Raw genomic sequence first — 25840 nt, 5'->3', positions numbered from 1 at the left:
TACATATTAGGAAATATTAATTATAAGTTTCTTAAATTGCAATAAATTAAAATAACTTACCCATGGGCCAGGAGGAGCTGGTGATAATCTTAACCTGTATATATAAAACTAATTATGGAGGCACACATTAAACCTACAAAGCCATTCAAATTGTTACTTGTCAACTCAGGGCAGGTGACAATAGGTTAAAAAGAAGAGTAGCAAACATATTAGTACAAGTTGAATATCCCTTATCTGCCTTATCTGAAATGCTTGAGACCAAAAGTATTTCTGATTTTAGAATATTTGTGTTATATACTTACTGGTCAAGCATTTCAAATCCAAAATCTGAAATTCTCCAATAAACATTTCCTTTGAGCATCATGTTTATGCTCAAAAAGCTCTGAATATTGGAGCACCTCAAATTTCAGATTTTCAAATCAGAAATACCCAAGTAACTTACTTTCCTTCCGATGAATCTACTATGGTAAACTTCAACTGTTTGCCACCTTGGCAGTCCTCCTATTCCAGTCAAATCCCACCCACCCCTTCCCCAAAGAGCCCGTATGGTCTGAAGAGGCTCCAACTCCAACGCCAGGGGTGGAATATGCAACCCAGGTCTAGGCCAATCAGCCCACTAGATTCTGTAGTCACAGAACTAGGATTGAGAGGAATAGGAGTATGTCCAATCAGAGTAAGTCTCAAGACTATCAGAAACTACAGGAAGAAGACTCTGCAGCTATTTTGCCAGCAATGGGAAGAATGGAGCCAACATAGTAGGGGGTAACTGCAAGACGAAAAGACAAAAACCACATCCTGATGATATCAACTGACCCTTGATCAAACGATTCCTGAAACTCTTTTTACTTAAGCCAGTTCAGGTTGAATGTTTTGCCCTTTGCAACTAAAATAATCCCAACATATTTAGATGAGAGGCTGAGTTAACCTATGGAAATATAAAAAATTATTTTCTATCCATTTTCTAATTCTTCTATCATTCATCAACTTGAAAATCAAGGTACAATGCTACTGATCTTAAATACTTTTTTTACCACTGCCCGCTAAAGAAATGTGGAGCCGGCCGTGCGCGGTGGCTCACGCCTGTAATCCCAGCACTTTGGGAGGTCGAGACGGGTGGATCACGAGGTCAGGAGATCGAGACCATCCTGGCTAACATGGTGAAACCCCGTCTCCACTAAAAATACAAAAAATTAGCCGGGCGTGGTGGCAGGCACCTGTAGTCCCAGCTACTCAGGAGGCTGAGGCAGGAGAATGGCATGAACCCGGGAGGTGGAGCTTGCAGTGAGCCGAGATTAAGCCACTGCACTCCAGCCTGGGCGACAGAGTGACAAGACTCCGTCTCAAAAAAAAACAAAAAAACAAAAAACAGAAATGTGGAGCCACCACAGCTTCATGCTGGGTTGTCTGGCTTTGCTAAGGTGATCATGTTCCATATATAGACATGGAGCTATTATAATCTTCACCTGTTACCGCAAAGAATTTTTTTGTGTGTTTATCCATATTGAACTTTCATGAGGCAAACAAAACCAACTTGTGAAGACTTAACAATGGTGAAAATGGCTCAAATAAGTAACCTGAGAATACCAAGTCATATGAAAAGGTTTTAGTTTACATTAACTGTTTGTTTGCTGTGTAGGACTGATTTCAGTTAAAGCTGTTTAAACAAAACAAAACAAAACAAAACAAAAAAGGAATGTAGACACAATATTAATACAACAGTTGCTAAAACTTATCTGTGCTATTAAAAGACAGTGGTTAACAGATGTAACCTTGAGTGCTTTGAAAGATGAATGAATACAAGTGTGGTTCAACTTCTGTGAAGATACAGGTTTAACAACATACTTACTTCAAGAAAAAAAATGGGTTCCTTTTGATGGATTTCACATAAAATTTGTTCACACTATGGAAAGAGCCTGTTAGCAAAACATCAAGTCCTATGTCAGAAAGCGTTGACAAGGTTTTAAAAGATTTTCCAGTCTTTGGGCTGGTCATGCCCATTGAAGAGGCCAGAATGGATAAGGCTTGGCAACCATGGTGGCTCTGGAAATAGACTATCATATGTAATTAGTTCATCCAGTCTATCAGGGTACACTAGAAATGATTTCAGTACACTAAAACTTGGAAGCAAAGAGAAGGTTATATCTAGGGGCTCTGCTATTGGACAAGACAGCAAAGACAGAGCCCTGGCTATTTTAATAAATAATGCCTTCCTCTTCCCTTGGATGCCCAACTATCTTTTGAGACAGATAGTATCATGGTTAAAAATAAGGGCTCTGGCCTATAATCCCAGCACTTTGAGAGGACATGGCAGGAGGATCACTTGAGCCCAGGAGTTTGAAACTAGCCTGGGCAACACGGTGAGACCTCATCTCTACAAAATAAACAAATAAACAGTTAGATGGTTGTGGCGGCATCCGCCTGTGCTCCCAGCTACTTAGATGGCTGAGGCAGGAGGATCACTTGAACCCAGGAGGTCGAGTTTGCAGTGAGCCATGATTGCACTGCTACACTCCAGTCTGGGCAACACAGTGAGGCCATGTCTCTAAAAGAAAAAAGAATATGGGCTCTGGAGTCAGTTCAAAAGTGAGTACCACTACAGAATAGCTATGTCATCTGTAAGACAGAAATAATTACTGCCTACTCTCTGTCAGGCATTTGCTAGATGTCAAGAATGCATACTAAACAAGACCACAAGGTTCTGGACTTCCTGTCCTCAAGCATCTCACAATCTGACAAATTTTCTGACCAGGAGAAGCTTTAATGTCCTTGTCAATTCATGCCCACCCCTTCCCACTAATGCCAGTCAGAAACGTTCAACAACACTGAAGACCTTCTCCCAACCGAATTTTATTCATGAGTTGAAATATTGCCCATGAGATACAATCTCTGTGGACATCAAATCCAGTGGCATGCCTTCTATTCAACTCCATGACCTGACTTTTTCATTTCGATGTTGTGGGTAAAAACTGTTACAGGATTTTAATCAAATGTCACCTTTACCAGTTCCCCCCTGCCAATAGAAAGAAGTAGCTGACTCTCTCCTTAAAATTAAGTAAGAAGGCAAAAAAATATTTCCACCTGCTTGATTCAGAGTCTGAGTTAAGAAACTCTGGAAATTAGGAAGGAAAGCTATAGCATGGACACTGCACAAAAACCAGAGTCAGGACTCAAAATATAGCAAGTCCTTATTACTTTGGGGCTAAAAAACCAAGCAAACATCCATGTCTAATCATATTGACTGACTGATGAAGTGGTAACCACGACAGAAGTTGGGTATTCCTCCCTTCTCCAGAGTTGTAGGCCGTCAAAGGAGGCTCATAGCTAACAGAGCAGAAATAAGAGGCAAGTGGTCAGGAGAGCAAATGCTGACTTGGGGCCAAGGAACATTCCACGGGTGACACATCCCTGAAGACGTCAACAGCAGGGAGACAACCTGTAGGAGCTCTCAGGGTTCTCTCAAAGTTTTCATGATACTTACAAACCAAACTCCCTGATTTTGAACATGCACTTAATGGAAATAAGTCTAGAAGAGGAGAAAGGAACAGAATCAACCCACATATCTGGACTTCAGTCACTGGGCACTTAGGTCTTGGAGACAAAAGCTAATAAGATTTCAAAAGAATATTTCTGAGCCACTTTATCACCATATAGTTGTAAATCATCTCCATCATTCCAACGGGTCAGTAAATGTCACCTACTTTTCTTCTGCTAAGTTTGTTTAGGCTCTTGATTTGGTCCCAAGTCAGCCATAGAGTTCCCTCATGATATGTGTGACTACGCCCCTTGGGATTAATGTCTCACTGTAATAACGGATAGAAGTTACTTTGCTGAGAAAGAAATTAGACCAGGAAGCCATGGTAAGGCTCTATCTACAAAGAGGTACCCTATGAAGGCCCTTTCGCAGTGGTTATACGGAAGCCACAGGTCTGGTCAGAAGAAAATGAGAGCCAAACAATACCGTCAAACATTCCATTCTTCTAGGGGACATTTACTAAGAGAAGAGGCTGAATTCCATATTTTACTATCTTTAAAAAGGAAAATGGGCCATTTAATAACATGAAAGAAGATTCTGCTTATAATTAAACAGGAATCTTTCCTAAGCATCTTAAATTCTCCAATAAGGTACTCCAAAACATATGCCCAAACTTCTGAAAACTGCTTAGTTAGAAACCATCCTAGACAAGGAAAACAAACCACTTCTCAACTCACACAGACTGAGAGCTTGCAGGACGTAAAATCAAGGGTTTCATCCTGTGATTTGTCCAGCAAAGACACACGGCCTTGCAGAAACAGGCAAGCAAGCAAGCAAGAAACTGGGAGAACTCTTATGGACAAGTGGGCTTTCACTGAGCAAGAGGACAAAGTAAAGAGCGGGCATGCAACTGCTAAATCCCTGGCCAACTTGTATGGCAAAAGAACAATATCTGACAATGTGCCCTGACATATGGAATTAACTGTGAAAGTAAGGAGATGACCTTGAAGAATCAGAGATCGGAGGAATGGTAAAGACTGGCACACACACTATTTAAAATCAAGATCACTGCATCTATTCAACCCCAGGGGCCGAGGTTTCTGATACAGTACATCTCTGCCCCACCTGCCTAACAATAAGGTCAAAAGCAGCCAGTCACTTTCTGAAGCAGACATTTTTTTTTTTTTTTTTTTTGAGATACAGTTTTGGCCATGTTGCCCAGGCTGGAGTGCAATGGCACAATCTCGGCTCACTGCAACTTCCGCCTCCCAGGTTCAAGCGATTCTCCCGCCTCAGCCTCCCAAGCAGGTGGGATTACAGATACCTGCCACCACACCTGGCTAACTTTTTGTATTTTTACTAGAAACAGGGTTTCACCATGTTGGTCAGGCTGATATCAAACTCCTGACCTCAGGTGATCCCCTACCTCGGCCTCCCAAAGTGCTGGGATTACAGGCGTGAGCCACCGCACTCAGCCTGAAGCAGATAGACTTCGATGACAATATTCTGTTAGATACAGAGTGTGATTTTACAGATTTCTCCCATCCATTGATGGTAACAAAACATCACAGTCAGTCACAAAAGATGAGAAAGGATAGGGAAATAAGATAGCCTGTATGCATGTTAAAGAAAGCATCCATTCTGCCAGTCTGACACTGAAAATTGTGAGGTTTTTTTTTGAGACGGAGTCTCACTTTGTTGCCCAGGCTGGAGTGTAGTGGCACAATCTCGGCTCACTGCAAGCTCCGCCTCCTGGGTTCACACCATTCTCCTGCCTCAGCCTCCTGAGTAGCTGGGACTACAGGCGCCTGCTACCACACCCGACTAATTTTTTTGTATTGAAAATACAAAAAGTAGAGACAGGGTTTCACAGTGTTAGCCAGGATGGTCTCGATCTCCTGACCTCGTGATCCATCTGCCTTGGCCTCCCAAAGTGCTGGGATTACAGGTGTGAGCCACCGCACCCAGCCCGTGAGATTTTTTGAGAAGGAAATAACCAAATTTCAAGATTAGAATTTCTATACTGTAAATATGCAGAAAGACATCACTTTGCTCCCTGGTCTAATTCAGTGAGGTCATCAGGCCCATAAATGTCTTCCTTCCTGAAGTTCTGGCTATCAGCAATGCCTCCAGCAGGGACTAATAAGACAGAAAGTAGAACACCCATCAGGCACAATGAAGGGAAGCAAGTCAGACCTGAGCTGAGCATTAGAAGTGGTTACCAGTCCCCTGAAAGGCAGAATAGCTTCCCCTGTGGTTCTGGAGATTATGACAATGTTTTACAAAGTGTGGAGCAGTTCACAAGATATTAAATAACTTATAAAGACATTAAAAAGATATTATGTCATTATAGGAGACATTATTTCTCCTTTGCTCAAAACTCTTCAATGGGCCCCCGTTTCCTGCAGAGTAAAAAGGAAAGGCCTTGTCCTTATAAGGGCCTCCAAGGACCTATACAATCTGCTGCTCCCCAGTCTCCTGGAACTACCTCTGTGACCTCTTCTCCTGTAAGTAGCAGCCTTACTCCGTCCACTCAAACAGTACTGTTCCTGGACTGTTCCATGGACTCCAGACACTCCCCCACCACACAGTCTTTGCAGTGGCTGTTCCTTCTGCCCAAAATGCAATTCCCCAGATACCCACATGGCTGTCTCTCATGTCCTTCAATTCTCTGCTCAAAGGACATCTTCTCAACAGGGAGACTCTCTAGTTCTCTCAGTTTCCATCATCTTGCTCTGTTTCTTTTCTGTAGCACTTATCAACTTCTAACATACTGTATAATTTACCAATGTATTTTTTTTTTTTTTTTTTTGAGACGGAGTCTTGCTCTTTCGCCCGGGCTGGAGTGCAGTGGCGGGATCTCAGCTCACTGCAAGCTCCGCCTCCCGGGTTTTACGCCATTCTCCTGCCTCAGCCTCCGGAGTAGCTGGGACTATAGGCGCCCGCCACCTCGCCCGGCTAGTTTTTTGTATTTTTTTTTTTTAGTAGAGACGGGGTTTCACCGTGTTAGCCAGGATGGTCTCGATCTACTGACCTCGTGATCCGCCCGTCTCGGCCTCCCAAAGTGCTGGGATTACAGGCTTGAGCCACCGCGCCCGGCCTACCAATGTATTATGTTTATTACTTACCATCATCTCCCTGTACTAGAATGTCTATTTTATTTACCAATATATTCTAAAGCACCCAGAAGAGTGTCTGGCACATGGTCAGCAATTAATTGAGCAGGATAGAAAGGATGCATGAGAACATTTTTTAACTTCAAATTCTCCATCAATCCTTCTTATTATATCAAAAAGAAAGTCTCAGATAGGTGAATGAACTTCAGTTCTCTACCACATTTTAGTGTCTCCTTTTTTTCTTTTAATGGTTTTTTTTTTGAGGTATAATTTACCAGCCATAAAATTCACACATTGTAAGTGCAGACTCCAATGATTATTAGAAAATGTATGAAGCTGTGCAACCATTACCATGAATCTCCCTTCTTAACATGAAGAAAGGAAACTTGAGGCTCAGAACCTCCTCCAGACAAGAATATCTGCTGGAATGTAATAACATTACTCTATTTTCATTGGACCTATTTTTCTGAATACTTTTTCTTTTGGCTAATGATACTGGATTTCCACTTAAAGTAGCAATATAAAGCTTCCTTTTTAAAGAAATTTATATATGTTAAAAAATAGTTGATTTAAAGTAAAATATTAAGTAACTAAACAATGCATGTAGTCCAAAGATAAAGTAAATATTGAGAGGGTATTAGTGGGAAAAGTAGAGTTTGTGAAACTTTGACCCATGGGATCCAGACCTGCTGGTCTCACAGATTGCAGAATTGCAACTGATTTCATCAATGAAAAGCAAGGCATTGACACTTGCTCCCAGGGCCTACCCTCAATTCCCAGCAGTCTTTGCTGGGAGACTATTCTTCCTGAGACTCTTGTGCTTCTGCGTGTCTTGTGAGGAAGCAATGACTGTCCTGTGTTACGGACTCTCATTGCAAGGATGTTTATACAGCAACAACCTTGATAGAGAGAGTTTCTCCCTCCAGAACAAAAGCGCAGGTGTGCATATAGGCTTGGAAGATAAAGACAGTGTCTTGACCTACAGCACAAGACAGGCATGCTTACTATCCTTTGAAAAAGACTAGGTTCCCATAGCTCATGGTTCCTCTCCTATAATGCAACCCCTCAACGTGTACATGTTATCTGGCCTACTTTGCATTGCCCTATAGAAACAGAAGCTGGGAGAATGCTATGCTCTGTATGTGTATGTCCCTCCAAAATTCTTTTTTAATTTATTTATTTATTTATTTTGAGATGGAGTCCCACTCTGTTACCCAGGCTAGAATGCAGTGGCGCGATCTTGGCTCACTGCAAGCTCCGCCTCCTGGGTTCACGCCATTCTCCTGCCTCAGCCTCCTGAGTAGCTGGGATTACAGGCGCCCGTCACCACGCCTGACTAATTTTTGTATTATTATTATTTTCTTTTAAGTAGAGACGGGGTTTCACTGTGTTAGCCAGGATGGTCTTGACCTCGCAATCTGCCTGCCTCAGCCTCCCAAAATACTGGGATTATAAGCGTGAGCCACCATGCCCGGCCACGTCCCTCCAAAATTCTTATGTTGAAATCCTAACATCTGAGGCAACGGCATTAAGAGGTGGGGCTTTTCAGAGGTGAGAGATCATGAAGGCTCTGCTTTCATAAAAGAGTTGAGTAGCCTTATAAAAGAGACCACAGGGAGCTCGCCTGGCCCTTGCACTATGTAAGGAAAGTGAGAGGGTACCATCTATGAATCATGAAACAAGTCCTCACCAGACACCAGATCTTGAACTTGATGCCACCTGATCTTGAACTTGCCACCCTTCAGAACAGTGAGGATAAATTTCTATCGTTTACAAGCAACCTGGTTTATGCTATTTTGTTACTGCAGCCTGAACAAAATAAGTTCGTGAACTAACACAAAAATACTGAGACTCTGGTGACTGCTATTGATGTACGTAATAACCTGTCCTCTATCTCTGACCTAAGAGTCTCATGTCTTACACCAATATGAAACTGTGGCAGATTAACTTGTTAGCTTGCAGGTAGGGTAGAATCTCAGATCTTTCACAATTCTTGAAAGTCTTGCCAGGCACGGTGGCTCATGACTGTAATCCCAGCACTTTGGGAGGCCGAGGTGGGCAGATCACTTGAGGTCACGGGTTCGAGACCAGGCTGGCCAACATGGTGAAACCCTGTCTCTACTAAAAATATAAAAATCAGCCAGGGGTGGTGGCGCGCGTACCTGCAATCCCACCTATTTGGGAGGTTGAGGCAGGAGGATTACTTGAACCTGGGAGGTGGAGGTTATAGTGAGCTGAGATCATGCCGCTGCACTCCAGCCTGGGTGACAGACCGAAACTCTGTCTCAAAAAAAAAAAAAAAAAAAGTCCTTACCTCATTATGAATTTCTTCTCCTTGTTTCAAAACTGCAGGCTCAAAGGATTTCAAAGAGACATCACCATTGTCCACATCATCACGGACATTCTGCAGAGCCAACTGACAGCGTTGTAAAATATAATCCAAGGTTCCTGTTGAGCACTGTTGAGACAGAACCAGCAATTACAATTATGGGCAAAATCTAAGTTTACTATGCCGCCCTTCCTAGGATTGTTCATATTTGTCCCTGGCTGTGAATTCACCTGTTGACCCCATGGCTCAGTCTATACTCCATTTTTTTTTTTTTTTTTTAAATTTAAAATTTGAGATAGGGTCTTGCTGTGTCACCCAGGCTGGAGTATAGTGGTGTAATGTTTCACTGCAGCTTCAACTTCCAGGGCTCATGCAGTCCTCCCACTTCACCTTCCCATATAGCTGGTACCACAGGCAGGCACCACTCTGCCAATTTTTCTAAATTTTTATGTTGTAGAGAGAGACAGGATCTTGCTATATTATCCAAGCTGGTCTCAAACTCCTGAGTTCAGGCAGTCCTCCCACTTCAGCCTCCAAAAGTGCTGGGATTAGAGGCATGAGTCACTGTGCCCGGCCTGTACTCCTTAACTCAAGAATTACTAGAGTGGCCTGTTCCACTGGGCTCTGTGCTGCCAAGTTTGGCCTCACGTGGGCCACTTAGTTTGCTGGTTTTCTTTTACGTGGGCCTCATATCTCTCACTAAACATTTGGGTCCCTGAGGCTAATGCCCTATTTATATAAGTTAAATACATTTTCTATACATACTACAACATCTAGAACTGAGTCCGACAACTAGAAGAAATTTAATAAATAATTATTGGATGAATAACTGGTTAACCAAGAAGTCAAGGACACTGACTTTTTATCTCAAGTGCCCTGAGACTAACGATAGGAAAGAAAGGTAAACAGGCTGCCGAACTGGTTCAAAAGCACACTAAATAGTTCCGTAATAACAGAGGGGAAAACTGAAGTTATAATCACAAGGCAAAGAACTCATTTCCCTTTTCTGCAAAAAGCATACACTAGGCAGTGGCAGTTTTTGGCAGAATAGATTCTTCAAATAATGGAGAATATTTGGCTTATGCCCTCAGGGCACATTCAAAGGCACAACTTAGTACCCCGGCCTCAGCAAGGACAGAGATAACTAGTTCATCCCTCTCTGAGTTCGTGGGAGCAAAGCAGAGGTCAAATGGACAAACTCCTTTTTATAAAGGATCATATGTTGGAAAAGAGGCCGATGCACATGGGCGGTGCATCTGCTTCTTTTGATATTGAAGTGATTTCCTAGAATAATAAAAAGTCAGCTATAAATACCCTTCAGTCCCAACAAGGAAAATGTATCCCTAAAATACTTTGGTTTTATTATTTGTAATTTAAACTGAGTCCTTGTAAATAACCTTGAAGGCTAATCCTCTGGCATAAAATTTCCTTGCACATTTACTACCATTTTATCCAATGCAACATCAACAAGCCTGGAAAAAAGAAAGTTTCTGTGCCAAGAAACAGAAGTTTGACTAATATGTATTTTAATATGAAGATCCCAGAGTGCTGGGTGCATAAGGGCAGACAACTCCAATTTCCTGCCCAAAAAACCCCACAAAGAATAAAGGTGAATGACCACTCATTTTTATCCCACAGCAACCTCTACAACATCTTTTTTTTTTGAGACGGGGTCTCACTCTCTGGCCCAGACCGGAGTGCAGTAGCATGGTGTGATCTTGGCTCACTGCAATCTCTGCCTCCTAGGCTCAAGAAATTCTCCTGCCTCAGCCTCCCAAGTAGCTGGGATTAAAGGCGTGCACCACCACGCCCGGATAATTTTTGTATTTTCGGTAGAGACAGGGTTTTACCATGTTGGCCAGGCTGGTCTCGAACTCGTGACCTCAAGTGATCCACCCACCTCAGCCTCCCAAAATGCTGGGATCACAGGTATGAGCCACCACACCCAGCCTACAACATCTTTTTAAAATGACTTCTATCTAGAAAGTTTTCCTACTTGCACCTTTACTTTCCCAAGTATGGAGCGAGCTACATAGGTTATTAATTGCATTTTTATGCAAGATTGGAAACAACCTAAATTTCTCAACAATAGGAAAACTAGTTTAAATGAACTGTGGTTGCAGAAACAAAAAGAGAGAGAGAGAGAGTGTGTGGAATAATTTTTTTCTGGATGTATAGTGTTTTGTTTTATTTAAATAACCTATAATCAGGCCTAGTTTGAGATAGGTGTTTTTTTTGTTTGTTTGTTTTGTTTTGTTTTGTTTTTGGTAACAGCTTTATTAAGCTATAATTCACATATCATAAAATTAAACCATTTAAAGCATATAATGCAATGTTGTTTCATATATTCACAGAGTTATACAAATATCACTGCAATTAATTTTAGAGCATTTTCGTCACCCCAAAAAGAAACCCTATACCATTTAGCAGTCACCACTCACAACCCCGCCTGATGTCCACCCACATTTCCAACCCTGGGCAACCACTAATCTACTTTCTACGTCCATGGAGAGGCTTATTCTAGACACTTCATATAAATGAAATCATATAATATGTATCTTTTGTGACTGGCTGCTTCCATTTCATATGTTTTCAAGAGTCATTCATGTTGTAACATGCATCATTACTGTATTCTATTTTAATGCCCAATAAGATATTCAACTGTATGGATATGCCACGTTTTATTTATCCATTCATTAAGTGATGAACCTTTGGGTGGTTTCCACTTTTTGGTGACTATGAACATTCCTGTAGAAGTTTCCATCACTCTTGGGTATCTACCTAGGCATGGAATTGCTATGTCACAGGGTATCTTTGGATTTCACCTTCTGAAGACGTGCCAGACTGTTTCCCAAAGTAACTGCACCACTATCCATTCCCTCCGGCAGTGCACACGGGTGTCACTTCCTGCAGGTCCTCACCAACACTTGTCGCTATCTTTTTTATTCTGGCTATTCTAGTGGGTGTGAAATGTTATCCCATCGTGGTTTTGATTTGTGTTTCCCTATGACTAATGATGTTCAGCATTTTTCATTTGTCTGTTGGCCATTTGTATACCGTCTTTTTTTGTGTGTGTGAGACGGAGTCTTGCTCTATTGCCCAGGCTGGAGTGCAGTGGCGCAATCTCGCCTCACTGCAACCTCCACCTCCCAGGCTTAAGCGATTCTCCTGCGTCAGCCTGCTGAATAGCTGGGATTACAGGCATGTGGCACCACATCTGGCTAATTTTTGAATTTCTAGTGAAGATGAGGTTTTACCATGTTGGCCAGACTGGTCTTAAACTCCTGGCCTCAAGTGATCTGCTCACCTCGGCCTCTTAAAGTGCTGGGATTACAGGCATGAGCCACTGCATCCGGGCTGTGACATGTTAATTCAGTTCCTTTGCCATTTTAAATTGGATCATTTCTCTCTTGAATTACTGAGTTGTAAGAATTCTTTGAATATTTGAGATACAAGTGCTTTATGAGATAAATGATTCACAGATATTTTCTCCCATTCCATGGATCCTCTGCACTTTATTTATGGTACCCTTTGAAGCAGAAAAGTTTTTAACTTTGATGAAGTCCAATTTATCTGTTTTTTCCTTTAGTTGTTTATGCTTTCGATGTCATATCTAAAAAGCCATTACCTACTCCAAGATAAGAACTATATATTAATGAGTAATTACTACCAAAGTTTACTGAAACAAAACTACAGAACCATGTACTTTTATATTTAAAAATATTTTAAAATGTTTTTGAAATTACACACATTTTTACTTATATATTAAATATTACCAAAAGAGTAACAAGAACCTTTTAACACTGGTTGCCTCTGGGGACAGGGACTGGTTGGCCTAAGGAGAAAGAGACTTTAACTGTATATCCTTAGGTATTTGTTTTTATTTTGAACCATTTGCATTAACTACCTATTCAAAATATAATTATGCATAAAATTTAAATTTCTTTAAGAAGACATTCTGTATTGAATCCCAAGAACATTCTGACACAATTATCAAAAACTAAAATCTAGGCTGGGCGCGCTGGTTCATGTCTGCAATCTCAGCACTTTGGGAGGCCAAGGTGGGTGGATCAATGAGGTCAGGAGTTCAAGACCAGCCTGGCTAATATGGCAAAACCCCATCTCCACTAAAAATACAAAAATTAGCCGGGCTATCTGCTACTTTCTACTCTGCGCTGTGCATACTCTTTAGACTATAAGCATCTTGAAGACACTGAACATGACCATTCCTGTTCACAAGTCCCTACAAGAATAACTTGAACACTATAAAGTTCAATAAAAGTTTGAAGAATGAACAAACTGAAATCCCTTCTGATTTGTAATTCCTGCAATCAAAACTTGCTGATGATTTAATCTCTCTTGCTTTATTATGTATACTCTAGTGTACAAATGAAGCCAGAATCACCTTCCACACAGTGAACTTTAGTTGTTCCTATCTCCTATTAGTTTTTCATCAGAATAAAATGAAAAGACAGTAGTAGCCATAGAAGTAATTTAATAATAGTAGTAGTGGCGAACTTCTTTGAATGTATACCAGTCACTGTTCTAAAAAGACTTACGTGTATTAACTAATTTAATCCTCATAAGAACACTATGAATTAGGTATGATTATTATCCCCATGAACATATTTCCCAAGCTTTTTATTTATCTTTTTGTACAGCCCTTTGAACCCAGCACTAACGAGACAGTCTACTCTTCCGGCTTAGATTAGGAAAGACATCGAAGGGTGCACTTAAGTAGCCATATACTCAAGTGATCCACAAGAAAGGGATTCTTGGGAGGGTTATAGCTAGAAAGACAGATGCCTATAACTGGGGAAATGAAATCCTTCCATACAACACAAGGCACATATTAGATGTTCTATAAATACTTGCTCCTCCCTCCCTCCCTTCTTTCCTTACTCTGTTCGGCCTTACCGACCTTCCTCCCTCCCTTCCCTCTTTTCTAACAGAACTCCTTTTAGGTCTCTAAGACAATTATTTCTGTGTTTGTTTAAAATTTGTCCCCCCAACAAAAGTTCACAAAGGTGGTGGGCATGATGGTCATGTTGATGGCTCTATCTCCCAGGCCTACAGTTTTGGACACATAACAGGCACTCAAATATTTAAATGAATGAGTGAATGGAAAAGAGAAGAAAGGGGAGAAAGGAAGAAAGGGGTGCTGGATGGGCTGGCTGGCATCTTGGTTTAAATACTCATTCATTCTCTCTCTGCCACACAGCAATATGATCGGTCCACTGGTAAAGCTACTTAATGACCAAAAGACACAACACTGCCGTATAGACTCAGGCAGTACTGCCACTGGAACACCATGCACTTATACCTCTCACCTTCCTGTACCACTTCTGCCCAATTTTCTCACACTTGTCCCCTGTAGTTCCATAAAAGGTCAAGCTATAAAGCAAACCATGCATAGCAAGCTTAGGTAGAAGGTCACTTGTAATCCCTTTCATGCCTTGCTCTCTGGAACCCCTCTTAACTGAGTACATGGGACCCCAACATGACTAATATGAGTTTTTCTCATTTCTTAGTTTTCTATTCTGAACTAGTCTGAACAGCTAACCATCGACCATTGCAAGTGGTGGCAGAATTTAGCAATAAAGTCTGGGTTATGAACACAGCTGGGAGCTCAGAAACTCCTTGGCAACGCTGTAACTTTCTCTTTAATTTACATTCACATGCCCAGAAGTCGGACCAAAAAGTTAAGGAAAATGAAAATTCTCAACATCCAAACCCAGCCACAGCTAACACATGCACAAGCACAAAAATCTGCCCCAATTCCTCTGGTCATCTCCTGCCCTTGACCTTGACAGATACAACCCTCTAAATAAACCTCTAACTATAAACACTTGTCATGGCATTTTCCTTCTCCAAGAAACATAACCCCAAGAAGCAAAATACGCTTATCCAATGCCATGCATACGCTTTTTAAAACTGTATCCAACACAATCCAAAGCTCAAAAAGCAAGTAAACAGACGAAAGTCAAGTTAGATGGAAGCAAATTTCCCATCAAATACTCTTCCAAAGCTCTATGATAAATTGCTCACTCAACCACTTCTGTCACATCCAATTAGGTGTGAATCACATTTTTATTTACACTTACCTCTGCCACTCGGTGGGTGGAACTAAACCGAGGTTGTGAACCAGCCAAAACGCAGTGTTGGTGGGTGGCATTGAGATCATCTACAGGAAAAACACCAGAAATTTAAAAAACCATATTTATTAGTCAGTATATATATTATTTAACTAAACACAAAGTAAACAGTAAATCCATCTTTTAAGAAATGACAATAACCAAGGAATCAACACTTACCTTGTATTCTTTCATCAATCCCTTATAAGTAGGTGACTATATACATATGTGTATATATATGTTCCCTTATATATGTATCTATTTATAAGTAGACATTATATATGTAGATATATAACAAGTATAATAATATAAATATAAGTATATAATAAATATGATACACATATATACTTATACATACACAAGTATATGTAAGTGTAAGTAGATATATAATCATATGTCTATAATTAAATATGTATATATTCTATCATACAAGGCATGACACTTTGAAGAGTGAAAGGGGGTGCTATTTATAATTATTCCAGAACAACAGGTATAAACCAGGACTGTCCTCAGTAAACAAGATATAGGGTCACTCTGCTTATTTGTGGTCCTATGATGCCCACCCACTATAAAATTCACTATGTATGGACTGAGCTTCTTTCACCTTCTCATGACACATCTATTTCTACTCTTTAGAATAAACCAGAATTTGGAGTTGAACACCTTTCATCTGAAAAATCTGCCTCTTTCCTTCTGTAATCAAAGTATCAATTTTGCCCTAACAATTTTCCAGGCAACAAACCAACCAATTCAGCATGTTGCATGTTTGGCTCTTAGAACAGAATTCAAGTCTAGGGATTCACGACCCAAGAATGAAGTAGGTGGTGAATTCATCAGTTGAAGAATATTCCTAAAACCACAAGCAGTGGGAGAAAAACCAATGACCAAGTTGTTGCAGATCCTGAGAAATGATACCACAAGTCAGGCAAAATCTATACAACCTCGGCTTAGGACATGACTTCCTCTACTACAAAAAAAACAGAGTTGTAATGTTTCCAGCAATGATAGCCTATACAGGCAATACAAGATTTTTATCAAGATACCAAAAACGAGAATGACTTAAACTAAGAGGCAAATGCCACCAGGCCCCTTATGTGTCAGCAAAAACAACCTACAATATCATCTCTAAACATAGAAAGGAAATGCAAAATATTAAGGCAGGATTTCCATTTATGAATATTGTGAAGTAACAGTGACAAGATTTACCCTTCTGCCTTAAACAACTACAAAACAAGCCAAAAATATGAATCAAAGGTTTCAGCAAGATATAATCCCATGGCGAAGAGAAACAAAATAGGTGAGAGACACCTACAATTGCCCTAACTTACTCCATGGAAACAGTTTCAACGTCACAGAATAAAGAAGAGGAAGTCAAAACCCAGTCTCTGTTTCTTTCTTGCCACGTTGAGAAGACAAAGACTGGAATACAGGGAGACCAAGGCCACAGGGCGTTGAAAGGCAGAATGCTGAAACAGACACAGATATACAGAGAGAGAGCACACAGAGATCGCAGAAGGGTTCCCTTAAGTATTTGGAAGAGCACTGACCTGTGCACGTATAAATAAAAACTTCCCAAGGGCCATAAAAAGAAGCACCAGAATGCAGCAGGTGGAACCAATTTCAGATCTCACACACAGCTAGGAGTATTTTATGATCCCAGCAGCCAAAATGGCTCTCACTACATGAGATACTAGAAAATCCTTAGGAAAGCATCACTGCGGAAGTAGGGCTAAATGAGTCCTAGGTTAAATGTTGCTCTAGTCCCACCTAGCAAGGCTTAAAACTAAGCCTCAAAAGGATCCAACTTCTGGCCAGGCACAGTGGCTCATGCCTGTAATCCCAGTACTTCGGGAGGCCGAGGTGAGTGGATTACCTAAGGTCAGGAGTGCAAGACCAGCCTGGCCAACGTGGTGAAACCCTGTCTCTACTAAAAATACAAAAATTCGCTGGGCCTGGTGGGAGGTGCTTGTAATCCCAGCTATTCGGGAGGCTGAGGCAGGAGAATCGCTTGAACACAGAAGGCAGAGGTTGTAGTGAGCCGAGATCACGCCATTGCACTGCAGCCTGGGAGACAAGAGCGAAACTCCATCTCAAAACTAAAAAAAAAAAAGATCTAACTTCTTCTTAGCAATTTAATTCTTCATTAGAGCAAAAGCCAAAAGTATGTAAAAGTATATAACAAAATCAGGCACCCAACAAATACTATGTGCAATATCCAACATCCATTCAAAAAGTAACAGAGAAATGAAAGATACACACACACACAATATGCGAGATAGTCACATCTCTCTTTTCTTCTAAATGTACATGTCTGCCCTTTCAGATATATATAAGTGAAGCTTCTAAAGGTTAAACATATAGTATCTGAAACAAAACTCACACTGAATGAAATGAACAGCAATTTGAAACTGCAGAAGAAAAGGTCAGTGAACTAGAACACATAAAAAATAAAAACTATGCAAAATAAAGTGGCTAAAGAAAAAAGACTACAAAAATATGAAAGAGCAGAAGTGACCTCCAGGACAATATTAAGCCATTTAATGAAAATTTAATTTAAATTCTAGGGAAGGAAGAGTGACAAATACATACACATTTTTATAGAAACAATGGCCAAAATTCACCAAATTTCATGAAAACTATAAACCAGAGATCCAATAAGCTCAATGAATTCTAAGCAAAAAAAATGATATAAGACTAAAGTATATCATAATTAAATGTCTTAAAATCAGTTATAAAGTAGAAATGTTAAAGGCAGTCAGAAAAAGAGACATTAAATACAGAGGGGCAAAGACTAGAATGACAGCAGACTTCTCATCAGAAGCTATAAAACTCAGAAGACAACTAGATGACAAAATACTAAAGGAAAAAACTGTCAATCTATATTCCATACATAGTGAACACGCTTTCTAAAATAAAAGTGAAATAAAGACTTTTCAGAAAGAAACTGAAACAATTTATATTCAGTAGATTTACACTATAAGAATTGTTATGAAATTCTACAGGCAAAAGAAAAATAATATCAGAAGGAATTTAGATCTGCTCAAAGGAATAAAAAGTAACATAAGTAAAAAATATCAGGAAAGAATAAATGCCTGTTTAAATCCAAAATAATAACAAAGTATTGTGAGGTTTATAACATCTGCAGACATAAAACACATGAAAAAGCACAAAAGACAGGAAGATGGAACGAAAAGTGGTACAACATTCAAAGTTACATTGTGGTAAGTCAAAGATGTAAAGATATTATAAAACCAAGAGCATGGCTCTCAATGACATGTAATTTTGTCACTCCTCACTCTGTAGAGACAGACTGGAAATAGAGAATGACAATTTATCAGAGTAAAAAACAAGAAGCAACAACATGCATGGGAACCAGTACCAGGGTAGAAAAGTCGTAACTGTAACTACTGAATTGCTGGAGATTAAATGTAGACAGGACTGAAAGTTAAAAAGTCCAGGGGAGCTCAGTCTTAGGGAACTCCCAGACTTCTGTGAGTTTTATCTCCAAAAGCTCTAACAGGTTCTCACAGTGAAGATCCAAAAACATCTTCTCATGCTTCTGGCAGAAGGAAGGGAAAAAACAGCCACTTAATTTATTTATTTATTTATTTATTTTCTCGGGAGACAGGGTCTCACTTGTCATCCAGGCTGGAGTGTAGTGGCATGAACATACCTCAATGCTACCTACAACTCCTAGCCCCTGCTAGGCATCCTATCGCAACTAAGAATGAGAAAAAAGAAAATGAGAAGCACTTGTGAGGTTCACAATTCACAGGCATAGACTTACTAAAAGATTGAGACTTAATCATAAGATTATAGAATGCTTCCCCTCCCAACATACCTTACCACTGCATTATTACTGCAGTTCCTTTTATCCAGTACATCTCATCTGCCTATCAAGAAAAAAGTACACGGCCTTCTAAATGGAAAAAAAAAAAGAAAAAGTTTGAAAAAACTGAGCAAAAATCAGAACCAGAGTCAGAAATGGCAGAAATTAATTATCAGAAATGTATTTTAAACTACAATTACTATTCTAAGGACTGTAAAGGACACCGTAGACAACATGCAAGAACTGATGGGGAATGTAAGCAGAGGGATGGAAATTCTAAGAAAGAATCAAAAACACAATGCTGGAAATCAGTAACACTGTAACAGAAATGAAGAATGCCTTTAGTGGGCTCATTAGAGAACTGTGCAAGGTAGATGAAAGATCTCTGAGCATGAGGATATATTAAGAGAAACTTCCAAAACTGAAAAGCAAAGAGAAAAAGGACTGAAAAACAAAAAACAAACAGAAGCATGGGACAACTACAAAAAGTGTAATATATGTATAATGGGAATAACAGAAGGAGAAGAAAGAGGGAAAGGAACAGAAGAAAATTAGAAGCAATAATAACTAAGAAGGTTCTTAAATTAATGTTAGTCACCAAACTAGAGACTCGGAAAGCTCAGGAAAAAAAAAAACACCTACACCTAGGCATATTACATTCAAACTGCAGAAAGTCAAAGATAATTTTGAAAAAAGCCAGAAGGGAAAAACAGCTTCTCTATAAAGGAGCAAAAAAAAAAAAAAAAAACTGACATTTCTTCAGAAACCAGGCAAGCAATATAAAAGTGAAGTGAAATACCTAAGGTGTTGAGAGGAAAAAAACCAGCAATCTAGAATTGTGGATCCTACAAAACTATCCTTCAAAAGTAAAGGAGAAACAGACCAGGTGTGGTGTCTTGTGCCTGTAATCCAAGCACTTTGGGAGGCCAAGGCAGGTGGATCACTTGAGGTCAGGAGTTCAAGACCAGCCTGACCAACATGGTAAAACCCCTTCTCTACTAAAAATAAAAAATCAGGTGGGCGCAGTGGCACACACCTGTAATCCCAGCTACTCGGGAAGCTGAAGCAGGAAAATCGCTTGAACCCAGGAGGTGGAGGTTGCGGTGAGCCGAGATTGCGCCACTGCACTCCAGCCTGGGAGACAGAGTGAGACTCTGTCTCAGAAAAACAAAAAGAAAGAAAGAAAAGACTTTTTTAAAAATGTTTAAGACAAATAAATATTCAGGGAATTTGTTGCTAGTAGACTTGTATTGCAAGAAATTTGTCAGAAGAAAAATGATACAGGTCAGAAACTCAGATCTACATAAAGAAAGGAAGAGACTTTGAGATGGAATAAGTGAAGGCAAAATAAAAACCATTCTTTTTCTTACCTTTAATTGATAGAAGAGATAACAATTTATTCACAATAACAACAATGTATTCAATTATGTATGCCACATACATATATATATATATGCCTATGTATGCTTATTTGTAACTAAAATTAATGATAGCAATGAGTATTAGAGATGAGAGAAAAAATTAGGAATATTTTATTTTACTGTACTTGCCCTATCTGTGAAACAGTATAGTGTTATTTGAAAGTGGACTTGGAATAGTTGTAAATGTATACTGCAACCTCTAGGTCACTACTTAAAAAGTAAAAAAAAAAAAAATATGTAACTGATATGCTAAGAAAGCAGATGCAATGAAATCATGGAATACTCAAAACTACAAAAGCAGAAAAAGAGTGGAAGACAAAAATGGGAAAAACAAGACAAAATATAGAAAACTTAACAAATATAGTAGATATTAATCCAAGTGTATCAATAATCACTTTAAATGCTAGTGGTCTAAATATACACATTAAAAAACAAGAGATTATCAGAATGGATAAAAAACAAGGCATATGTTGTCTACAAGAAACTCAATTCAAATATAAAGATACACACAGATTAAACTTAAATAAATGAAGAAGACAGATACACTATGCTAACATTAATCTAAAGAAAGCTGGAGTGCCTATATTAATTTCAGACAAAGCAGATTTCAGAGCAAAAATAAATTATCACAGAGAAAAAAGGGTAGTACATAATGATAAAGGGGTAAATTCTCCCAGAAGATGTAACAGTCATTAACATGTATGCACCTAATAATAGAGCATCAAAATGTATAGGGCAAAACCTGACAGAATTGCAAGGAAAAACAGACAAATCCACTACTATAACTGGAGACGTCAGCAACCCTCTATCAGAAAAGGACAGATACAGCAGGCAGAAAATCATTAAGGACATAGTTGAACTCAACAATACCATCAGTCAATTGAGTATAACTGACCTGCATAGGCTATTTCATTCAACAACAGCAGAATACACACTAGCATCAAGCTCACATGGAGCATTCCCTAAAATAGACCACATTCTGGGTCATAAAACACATATTACCAAATTTAAAAGAATGAAAATCATACAATGTCTGACCTCAGGCCAGGATGGAATTAAACTAGAAAACAATAACAGAAAGATAGTTGGAAAATCCCCAAATACTTGGAGATAGAACAATATACTTCTAATAATCTGTGGGTCAAAAAAAAATCTTAAGAAAAATGAACTAAATGAAGTGAAAATACAACTTATCAAAATTTGTTGGAAGCAACATCAGCACTTCTTAAAGGAAAATTTATAGCATTAAATGCCACAAATGTATAGCATTAATATAGCATTCTGCTTGCTTATGTTAGAAGAAGAAAGATCTAAAATCAATAAGCTAAGCTTCAACTTTGTGAAATTAAAAAAAGAACAAATTATCCAAAGTAAGCAGAAGAAACAATAAAAGTTAATGTACCTCAATGAAATAAAAAACAGAAAACTAATAAAGAAAATTAATGAAAGCAAAAGCTGGTTCTTTTAAAAGATCAATAAAATTGATAAGCCTCTAGCCAGACTAAGAAAAAAAGAGACAAGAAACATATTACTAATGTCAGAAATGAAAGACGTGACATCACTACAGATCCCATGGACATTAAAAGGATAATTTTAAAATGATACGAACAGTTATTTACCCCAAAATCTGATAACCTATACAAAATGCACAATTCCTTGAGAAATAAAATCTGCCGAAACTCATACAAGAAGAAATGAGTAATATGAATAGGCCTATCTCTATTAAAGAAATTGAATCAATAATTAACATGTCTCCAAAGCACCAGGCCCAAATATGTTCACTGTTGAGTTCTACCAAACATTTAAGGAAGAAATTATACAACTTCTTAACAATCTTTATGAGAAGGTAACACAGGGAATACTTCCAAACTCATTCTATGGGGTCAGCATCGCCCAGACAGACATTACAAAAAGGAAAACTAAAGACCAATATTATCTCATAAGCATAGATGCAAAAATCCACATCCAAATATAAGCAAATTGAATTCAACAATGTATAAAAAGAATTATACACCACAACCAAGTGAGATTTCTCCCAGGTATAAAAAACTGATTCAACATTCAAAAATCAATGAATGTAATCTATCACACCAACAAGCTACAAAGAAAAAAAAAATATGATCATACCAATAGGTATAGAAAAACCATTTGACAAAATGTGATACCCATTCATGATAAAAAAAAAAAACTCAGTAAACTAGAAATAGGGAAGAACTTCCTCAACATATAAAGAATGTGTAAGGAAACCTGCAGTGAACATCATACTTAGCAGTGTGAAACTAGAAGCTTTTCTGCTCAGAGGAAGAATAAGACAAGGATGTCTCCTCTCAACATTTCTTTTCAGTATCATACTGGAAGACCTGGCTGACACAGTTAAGACAGGAAAAGAAAACAAAAGGTATATAGATAGAGAAGGAAAAAATTAGAGTATCTTTGTTCACAGATTATATTATTGTCTGTGTAGCAAATTCAAAAGGATCAATAATTTAATCTGACTTTGAACAGACCACTCTGGCAGCTTTATAGGAAAGAGGAAGAACTAAAGGGGAAACAAGAATGGAAGCAGAAGGCCAGTCAGGAAGCTGTTGCAGTAAGTCACGCAGGGGTTAACAGTGACTTGAACTGCAGAGACAGGGGAGGAGATGATGAGCAGACAACAGATTTAGAATGTTCTAGGAAAAGATAATAGGACATACTAATGAATTAGATGAGTCAAGTCAGGAAAAAGTAAACTCATGAGCAACTCTTGGGGTTTTCACAGCAACAACTAACTGAAGGTAAATAAGTCACAAAACCTTAGGACATTGTAAAACAATACTACAAAATGCAATTAGAGGTGAGGATGAAAACATCAGTGATACATTTGGAGTTTTAAATCCAAATATAAACATAACAATAGAGAGGATCAAAAGCCAAGATGGGCTCAGAAGTGTGACTTTAAGGCCTCATGAAGAAGGCTAAGTGGCCATTCTCTCTTCCCGTTTGCCATCTCTGAGGACATTCCTGAGCAGTTTTGGTTGATCCTGACTATGTTGCCTAAAGGAGGTTTCAGAGTCAAGCAAAATAATAAAAAAGTGGAGTTTGAAGGGGGCTCCCCCGGCTAGATTCCCATAAAAGACTGGGACAATTTCTAGGAAATACATAAATGCCAGTCTCATCTACCCAAATAAAAGCCTTATTACTCCTATGCTATTAATACTGGGACCCACAGACATAATTAGGGGAAAAATCACCACCTTAATGAGCATGTTTGTTAAGTGCTTTTGTTCCACTGAGGGGAACACTGAGTCACCTAGTGACTCAGGCCAAATGGCAAACACAACACTAGAAGGTATACTTTGAGGCTTCCACCTTAATTTACATCCTTGGCAACTCTCTAATCAAACAGTTCTTTTGAAATTGCTTCCAACTGTATCTAATCCTTTATGACTTTTAAAAAAGGAACTTGTAATTTTCATTTAAGAGCTTCTAATTTATCAAAAACTCCAAGTCTATAAAAGTGACTCAAGTTTCATGGATTGTGCATCTCAAAGGATATGTTTCAGACCTTCCCAGCTTTAAAAGATTATTCCTAATAATTTTTAGAAAAAATAAATTAAAGAATGTCTATTTACCAAAGCTATCTCAGAATACAGCTGAAACTTGACTGACACTGGATCCAACTGGAGTAAGAGTTTGTAGATGATGTGACAACACACATACAAAAAGAAAGGACGCTCTCACTCTTTGCTGGCTGAATGCTGCGTGCCCTGGCAGTGGTGAAGACAGCTCTGGACATTCACTGTAGCATGAAATCTCATCTCATATATAAAAGACAGAAGCAATGCTATAATTTACGCTACGGTGACCAATTCATGTTCAAGACTTTCCTGGTTTTAATACCGAAAGTTCTGCATCCCAAGATCCCCTTGACCGCAGACGAAAAGGGCAGTTGGTCACCCTAAATTTACCCCAGCCCTTATTTCCTTGGGTTTGTTGTCACGTATGTTACCAGGGCCATTTCACCCAAATTTCTTACAGAAACAATCATGACTTTTGCTAAAGGCACTCTTGGGGTAAATAAGCCGAATACTGAAATCCAATCTTCCCAGCTTCAGACAATCACTGAAGCTTTTCATTCTTACTTACCTGTCCATTCTCATCTCTCAATCTTAATATTTATGACCTTATTTTTCCTAGATGTGGGCCATCCATGGCTGAAAACATTTTCAGAATTCGATAGCCAATGAAAGGGGGAGGGGAAGGTTCCTGGCAAGATGCCAGTATAGACACAGGCCCTGTCCCATTCCTAGATTCTCAATGAGTCAATCAATGGAACGTAAAAATGGATCAAAACCTCTTCTGGCACTATATATTAGAGAAAGGTGCTCAATATGCCAGAAGAGCAAATGATTGTGCTGAATATAGTATAGGTGGAATTAAAGAAAGGCAAAGAAGGCTGACACATGATTATCTCTCCAAAAGAGCAGCGAGCCTGATAAACATACCAATCAAATCCTAAGTGAAATGTTCACCTCTTAACTCAGAAAGCAGAGAGCAGGAGGGCAAGGGAAGCTTACGGGGCACCCAGAGAGCAAGGCTCTTGCCTCTGTAGTGAGTATTCTATGTACACAACCTGTGATACTCACTATAGTGAGAGTTCTATGCACACAATCTGTGATACGCATAGACCCCAGGATGTATTGCTGTTATAAGCCACACATTGCAGAAACAAGGAACTGCAGCAACCAGCAACGATAGGAGTGGGCCAAAACCTACCATGGTTTGCTCATACTGCAAGCATCCACATAAAGACAAAAACAAGTGCTTAAGCACACTCCAATTTATAAAATCTCTATCTGGCTGTGTAAAGACACATTTTCTTCCACCTTCAAGTAAAGGATTTGGCCAGGAATCTATACTAATCTCTCACAGAACCAATCTCAGCTACTTGCATATAAGCCAGTACTAGTCCACTTTCTATGAGGATAAAGAGGTAAGGAGTCATTGCCAGAACTATGCAAAATTACTACAGTTCAAAGGAATGGAGGCACTTTGATCAAAACTGTCTTTTCTGAAAAAGGTTTACTCGAACTGACATGATAAAATTTTAGAAAATTCTCAGTTTTTCAAGAAGACACTTGATTCAAGAAGGCACTGCATCTGTGAAAATAAGGTAAGCAGACATGAAGCTGGAACAGTATGAGATCAGAGAAAACCACTTGCAATTGATTTTTTTAATACCATTTCTTCATTTAACATGGCAATAGATGGACTGAACAGCAGAAAACATGCTGCAGAAAAACCAAATTACTGAGCTGGATGAGTGAACTCAAGAGATTCTCCTATAACTCAGGGAAAATATAAGAAATGAGTGATGGAAAACCTAAGACATGAGGAACAGATCCTGGAGATCAAAATGTACTTAACAGGAATCACAGAATGAAAGTAAAATACAGGCCGGGACCGGGCGCTGTGGCTCACGTCTGTAATCTCAGCACTTTGGAAGGCCGAGGCGGGTGGATCACGAGGTCAGGAGATGGAGACCATCCTGGCGAAC

At 39.2% G+C, this 25840-nt stretch overlaps 1 protein-coding gene across 5 annotated transcripts in view; it reads right to left on the bottom strand.

Annotated features, from left to right (window-relative positions):
* FTO (FTO alpha-ketoglutarate dependent dioxygenase) overlaps positions 1-25840 on the bottom strand; it is a 414073-nt gene that overhangs the window by 228876 nt on the left and 159357 nt on the right. For all 5 annotated transcript variants that reach the window (XM_033218421.1, XM_033218422.1, XM_033218423.1 and 2 more), the window contains 2 exons: positions 15022-15101; positions 8903-9046 (listed from right to left, as the gene is read on the bottom strand). In XM_033218421.1, the coding sequence (XP_033074312.1) occupies positions 8903-9046; positions 15022-15101 (224 nt within the window). The remainder of the gene's footprint in view (positions 1-8902; positions 9047-15021; positions 15102-25840) is intronic.

Source organism: Trachypithecus francoisi, unplaced genomic scaffold (genome assembly GCF_009764315.1).
Source record: "Trachypithecus francoisi isolate TF-2019V2 unplaced genomic scaffold, Tfra_2.0 Lachesis_group10, whole genome shotgun sequence".
NCBI classification, from domain to species: domain Eukaryota; kingdom Metazoa; phylum Chordata; class Mammalia; order Primates; family Cercopithecidae; genus Trachypithecus; species Trachypithecus francoisi.
Note: the sequence above shows the minus strand (reverse complement) of the source record. Positions and strands in the feature narration are given on the sequence as shown.